At 35.5% G+C, this 6,669-nt stretch overlaps 2 protein-coding genes across 2 annotated transcripts in view; one reads left to right on the plus strand and one right to left on the minus strand.

The window, feature by feature from the left end:
- LOC104709111 (exocyst complex component EXO70B1-like) lies at positions 951 to 2,258 on the minus strand. Its single transcript, XM_010425773.1, has one exon. The coding sequence runs from the start codon at positions 2,256 to 2,258 to the stop codon at positions 951 to 953; it is 1,308 nt and encodes a 435-aa protein (XP_010424075.1).
- Positions 4,462 to 6,669, plus strand: part of LOC104705562 (serine/threonine-protein kinase PBS1) — a 5,682-nt gene continuing 3,474 nt past the window's right edge. The window contains exons 1-4 of the mRNA XM_010421579.2: positions 4,462 to 4,963; positions 5,465 to 5,667; positions 6,247 to 6,436; positions 6,603 to 6,659. Coding sequence (XP_010419881.2) covers positions 4,837 to 4,963; positions 5,465 to 5,667; positions 6,247 to 6,436; positions 6,603 to 6,659 — 577 coding nt within the window. The 5' untranslated portion in view covers positions 4,462 to 4,836. The remainder of the gene's footprint in view (positions 4,964 to 5,464; positions 5,668 to 6,246; positions 6,437 to 6,602; positions 6,660 to 6,669) is intronic.

The following is a 6,669-nucleotide window of genomic DNA, read 5'->3' on the forward strand; positions in this document are numbered from 1 at the left end:
TTAAGATGGGAAAAAACAAAATGGGGAACGAGAAAATTAGTGTGAGGATTATTATGAATAATCCATTATTAGAGTTTTTTTTATTGTTCTTTCTTTTACGACGATACTAATTGTGAATTTTTTTTGGCTCTCTGTGTTTTAGCTATTATATATTTTTTCTTTTAATTCTGAGGTTCGTTTTTTTGGGAACCCATCGTCCGTTGACTGGTAAGGAAAAGGTTATGCGTCTCACGATCTCTCTGTTTTTTTTTTTTTTTTACTTTTCTTTTATAGATTGGTTGTACTTTATATTAATCAAACTCAACCTGATCATCAAAACTTTATAATGTGTATATTTTGATTTTGGGCTGAATCATTTATTTACGATGTGATCCAGAAAATGTTGTGAGTCTAGAACCGGCCTATACTCACGTAAAGCCTGATAAAGCTAGGAAAATAAAACATTGAGGCCTTTGCTTATGTAGTTTTTTCTTTATTGAAGTCTATGCTTTGCATGTTTTTTAGCCAAGGACCCGGACTTGCTGCGATCCTCAACATGGTATTAGAGAACATATATCGATATAGTACTAGTTTACTCTACTTTTCAAGCTAAAAAATTACACAAACTATCTCCTCTTCATAATCAATTCGGTCCCTAATCAATTCTTAAGTTCTTCCGCAATTCAAGCAAATCGTGCATCTAACCGTTAAGTCAAAACCAATCATGCATTTGGCTAATATATAAGATAATCGTTGATTGAGGCTAACGATCAAGGATCTCTACCAATGCCAAAATTTAATTCATTGGCGATCGTCAATAAGATTCCAATAAATGTTTTTTTTTTCCTTTTTGGTTAAAAGGCTTAGATTCCAAAAATTGTTACAACACTTGGATTTTATGATTCAAAATTATCAAAGCATGTGTTATGAAGTCCCAAAAGAGTCTGACATATGAATTTTATGAAATATTTTTAAAATATCATTTTGATTGGTAAATGAGACTTTATCTCACAATTGATTCGGTTAGTGATCAGTCGGAGGTTGACTGCCAAATCAATCAAGAAGATTAATATAGTTTGATTGCAAGTTTTAATTCGCTTTGATTGANTTCTTCCGTTATCGCTCTTGATCGACTTCTCAAGCTCTCCGAATATAGTCACTGCTGCTTCACCTAGCCTCGTCTGAGCCAATTTGATCTCTTGGATCAGATCCGAATCAGATTGTTCCACCGCTGAGATCAAGTCACGGAGCGTCTCGTACATGTCTAGGAACTTGAAAAGCTTCTCCGAGGACCGTTTCGTAAGAACCACGGCACCGGAGAAATCTAGGAACCGGATTGTAACAGCGGAGACCAAACCGGTGAAGAGGCGTTTACGGATCGAGGCATCAGTGAAGACGGTGTTGCAGAGAGAAAGCTCGCCGGGGAAAAGCAACGTGGAGCAACGGCGAACGATTGAGATCCAAGAAGCGATCTCACCTTCAAGAGACTCCCAAGCTATTCTCTGAACGTCTTCAACGTTGATCCCTTCGAATCCAACCTCGCTCAGCTCCTCCTTGAACGCGTGCCGTCTCGACATTTCGTACGACATACAACACTCTGATTCGTAACCGGCGAAGATCATCGCTCCGGCGATCTTCTTCAACGTCGAGATCGATTCCGGTGAAAAATCCGGGAAGCTTTCTTCCTCCTCCGCCTCCTTATCATTGTCCGGTAAAGCGCATCGGTCGGATTCGTTTGCCGAAGAATGGTTATGATCGGAGCTGTTCCCATCGTTGTTGTTTCTGTTCTTCTTCTTATTATCTTCTCTGGAACGATCAAGAAGATGACGGAACTCTTCGTCGAGGAGAGAGACAGCACGGTGCTGAACCGAACTTGCCCGGTTTAACCAAGAAGAAACCGGAGTTGAATCTAATTTAAGCTCTCTCAATCTCATAACCGATTTTGAAATCCGGTTAACGGCGTCGATGAATACAGAGTCCTCTGTTTCGTCTCGTCCAAGCCCGGAAGATTCCATCTTTGACACCAATGAATCCACCGTCTCCGGGAATGGTTCCACCGCCGGTGGAATCTCCTGTAAAGGATCATTCTTCTCGGTAGAAAGGGATTGGATGAAATCGTCGACGGCTTCCATCACCTGAACAAGGCTCACCTCGGAGGTTTCCGATTCCGGCGTCGATGAATGAAGTTTTTGTTCCGATTCATCGGAATGTTTTTTGTGATCGTGATCGTGATCTTCGGATTTGTGAACATGTGTTTCCGATGATTCCGTTTTGTCCATTTTTTTCGCCGGGAAAATTAAAAACACTATCTAAACAGTTGTTTTGTCTTTTTTGGTTTTTTTTTTTTTNTTAAGATGGGAAAAAACAAAATGGGGAACGAGAAAATTAGTGTGAGGATTATTATGAATAATCCATTATTAGAGTTTTTTTTATTGTTCTTTCTTTTACGACGATACTAATTGTGAATTTTTTTTGGCTCTCTGTGTTTTAGCTATTATATATTTTTTCTTTTAATTCTGAGGTTCGTTTTTTTGGGAACCCATCGTCCGTTGACTGGTAAGGAAAAGGTTATGCGTCTCACGATCTCTCTGTTTTTTTTTTTTTTTTACTTTTCTTTTATAGATTGGTTGTACTTTATATTAATCAAACTCAACCTGATCATCAAAACTTTATAATGTGTATATTTTGATTTTGGGCTGAATCATTTATTTACGATGTGATCCAGAAAATGTTGTGAGTCTAGAACCGGCCTATACTCACGTAAAGCCTGATAAAGCTAGGAAAATAAAACATTGAGGCCTTTGCTTATGTAGTTTTTTCTTTATTGAAGTCTATGCTTTGCATGTTTTTTAGCCAAGGACCCGGACTTGCTGCGATCCTCAACATGGTATTAGAGAACATATATCGATATAGTACTAGTTTACTCTACTTTTCAAGCTAAAAAATTACACAAACTATCTCCTCTTCATAATCAATTCGGTCCCTAATCAATTCTTAAGTTCTTCCGCAATTCAAGCAAATCGTGCATCTAACCGTTAAGTCAAAACCAATCATGCATTTGGCTAATATATAAGATAATCGTTGATTGAGGCTAACGATCAAGGATCTCTACCAATGCCAAAATTTAATTCATTGGCGATCGTCAATAAGATTCCAATAAATGTTTTTTTTTTCCTTTTTGGTTAAAAGGCTTAGATTCCAAAAATTGTTACAACACTTGGATTTTATGATTCAAAATTATCAAAGCATGTGTTATGAAGTCCCAAAAGAGTCTGACATATGAATTTTATGAAATATTTTTAAAATATCATTTTGATTGGTAAATGAGACTTTATCTCACAATTGATTCGGTTAGTGATCAGTCGGAGGTTGACTGCCAAATCAATCAAGAAGATTAATATAGTTTGATTGCAAGTTTTAATTCGCTTTGATTGATGAGAATCAACTAGTGTTGATTGTCAATATAACTGATAAGCGCCTATTTAATATTTCATTCTCTCATATGAGACTATAAATAGAAGTGTTTAGGTGGACATAAAAAAAATTCAAGTCTAAGCTATTTTAACAAATATATTTTACTTTGTTTGTCGACAGCTATATTTACAAATATTGATATTTTTTTTTGGTGTGAACAAATATTGAAGTAGTATTCTGTATTTGTAAGATATTTTAGCTAAAACGCAGAATTTAAGATTGTATTTTTTACCTTTTATTTTTGCCAACATTGTTGTTTTTTTTATACCGTGGATTTGAAAAAAATTTCTTTGGTGATTAATGACAATGTTAAAGAAGATTTGATAAAAATTATGAAATTATCTACCATAATTAAAAAAAAAAAACAAAAATCGAAAATATCTTAAGAAAACTAAAGGAATATGATTAGGCATATACTGTATGTCACAACGATCAAATAAAATAATGTTATTAATAGATGTTAACCGTAAATACACACAATAAAACTAACTTTCCGTTATACAGTTTTCCAATCAACACAAAATCGCATCTAACAATCAATCGATTGGTCTTTACCATTTGTTATCAGTTTTTTACAATTGGTGGTAACAATGGAATCAAATACTATTTTAGTCGATGAGATCAGAAAGTTATATCAATCACACTTAATAATAAGTGACCAAAACAAAAACAAAAAAACGTAAAAAAGGAAACGTTTATCTTCTGCTTTTATCCACTTTATAAGAAAAAGAAAGACACCAAAGTTTTTGTGCTTTTATTTTGACCCAAACAAATCATTGTAATGAAAAGAATGTGTAATAATAAAGAAGGATTTTTTTCCTTATTTTGTTTTACACAACAGAAGGAAGTTTTTTTTTTCTTCTTTTTGCTTAAATTAACAAAAGAAAAAAAAAGTGTAATTTTGCTTGCTTGTATTTGGAGATTATTGTTAGAATTGAATATATAAAAAATCTCGTCAACGAGGAAAAAAAAGTTTAGAGGGAAAGAGATATTTTACTGAGTGTTTTCGGAAACGCGTCATTGTTAATTCGCAATTTGGTAAAAGTGTGAACACTCGTGGACGACAAAAGAAGCTGCTTCATCTCTCTCTCTCTCTCTTTCTCTCTTTCTCTCTCAACTCCAATTCGTTGTTACCAGTTCGAATCTGAACAAAGTTGGTTTTTTTATTTGTACCCAGAATCTCAATTCTCCTTCTTTCTTTCTGGGTATATGTAAAAAGTTTTGCTTTTTTTATTTATTTATTTGTTTATCCCAATCGTCCTCTGTTCATTGATTTCACAATAGGATTGAAAGGGTGTGTTTTTTTTTATTTATTTTGGATTACTGATCTTTGGGAAAAATTGAGTGGAGGAGGAGGAGGAGGAGGAGGAGGAGGAGGAGGAGATGGGTTGTTTCTCGTGTTTTGATTCGAGTGATGACGAGAAGCTGAATCCAGTTGAGGAATCTAATGGTCAGAAGAAGAAACAATTACAACCGACAGTATCTAATAGCATCTCTGGTCTCCCTTCAGGTTCTTTGATTACTTCATGATCTCTCATTTGCTTTTTTTTCTTCGTTTTCTTCTTATTGTTACATGCCCACAAGATCTGGTTGTTATGATCCTGATTGAGCTAAACGGGAACTTGATCTCTCATTCAATCACTACTGTTACTTTGGATATATGAGCTTGTCACATGTTTTAGGCTATTGGGCTTGTTCTGGTTCAACTGTATTCGTATTTATTGGTGTAAGGTGCAGAGGAAAGTGTGATCCTTTCACTTGTTTTGATCTACATAATTCACAAGTTCCAAGTTTGTCCTTAGTTTGTGTGTTGATAAATGAATTGGACTTTGTGAGGATCAGGATCACATGATCCTACTCAATCAGGATTAGGATCTTAGATTTGGTTATTTGAGGATTGTGCCTTTAGGACACTGATACAAGTTTTTAAGTTTTTAGGGTGATTTTTGTTCTTGGAGTTTTGGATTGGGGATGCGTTTGGTAGATTGATTGGTCTTGATGACGGTTGCAGGTGGGGAGAAGCTTAGCTCAAAGAGCAATGGAGGGTCAAAAAGGGAGCTACTGCTTCCAAGGGATGGGCTTAATCAAATTGCTGCTCATACATTTGCTTTCCGTGAGCTTGCTGCTGCAACTATGAACTTCCATCCTGACACTTTCTTAGGTGAAGGTGGATTTGGACGTGTCTACAAAGGAAGGCTTGATAGCACCGGTCAGGTAATTTTTTCTTTTGTTTTTGAATCTTAGGAAATTACATTTTACATTACTATTTGATAAAGTTGCATACAATTGCTGATGTTGAATTCTAGAGGGAGATTTTGCTTTGTATATTAAATGGGTCTTACCTGTTACTCAAAGTCCTTCCCTTTCAATTTAAGCTTCGTTTTCAAACAAAAAAAATTTATTCGTAAAAAGTGATCGTTTATATGTTTTGAATGCTAAGAGTTTTCCAAATTTAATCCTTTTAAATGGAGTGTATGAAGTATAAAGGAAAAAAATGTGTAGTCATGGTGTTCTCTTGGCTTTCAACTGTTTTCTTGAATGTTGAATTTGATAGGAAATGTGAAAGACGCGGCTCACCATTTTTCAATTGTACAAGGCTATGTTATGCTGTTAAAAAGATGACTAAATTTGATTGCGTACTTGGTGAACATTGTTATATTTATGTTTTCCTTTCATTAAGGATTACTCTTCATCTTTTACCCCCTACGTGTTACAGAAGAGTTGGTTAGCTTGATGATTTTGGATACATTAATAGTGTTGTACCTCTGATCTATGTTTCTTGTTATCTTTCAGGTTGTTGCGGTTAAACAATTGGACAGGAATGGTTTACAAGGTAACAGAGAATTTCTGGTAGAGGTTCTTATGCTTAGCCTTCTTCATCATCCCAACTTAGTCAACCTTATTGGCTACTGTGCTGATGGAGATCAACGCCTCTTGGTATATGAGTTTATGCCCTTAGGATCATTGGAAGATCACCTCCACGGTAAATCACCGCTATTTTCTAAACTTTCACCATTTTAGACCCCAGCTGTTCTTTGTGATGTTAGTCAATATCAAGCCAAAGATTCTTTGTGATCTTAGTCAATGTCAACCCTAACTTTAGCAAAGAAGTTTATTATATTTTCCTTTCGGTTTGTCCTCTGCCCCAGATCTTCCACCGGATAAGGAGGCCTTAGATTGGAACATGAGAATGAAGATAGCTGCTGGTGCGGCGAA

The sequence above is a fragment of the Camelina sativa genome, chromosome 8, assembly GCF_000633955.1.
Source record: "Camelina sativa cultivar DH55 chromosome 8, Cs, whole genome shotgun sequence".
In the NCBI taxonomy this organism is placed as follows: Eukaryota; Viridiplantae; Streptophyta; class Magnoliopsida; order Brassicales; family Brassicaceae; genus Camelina; species Camelina sativa.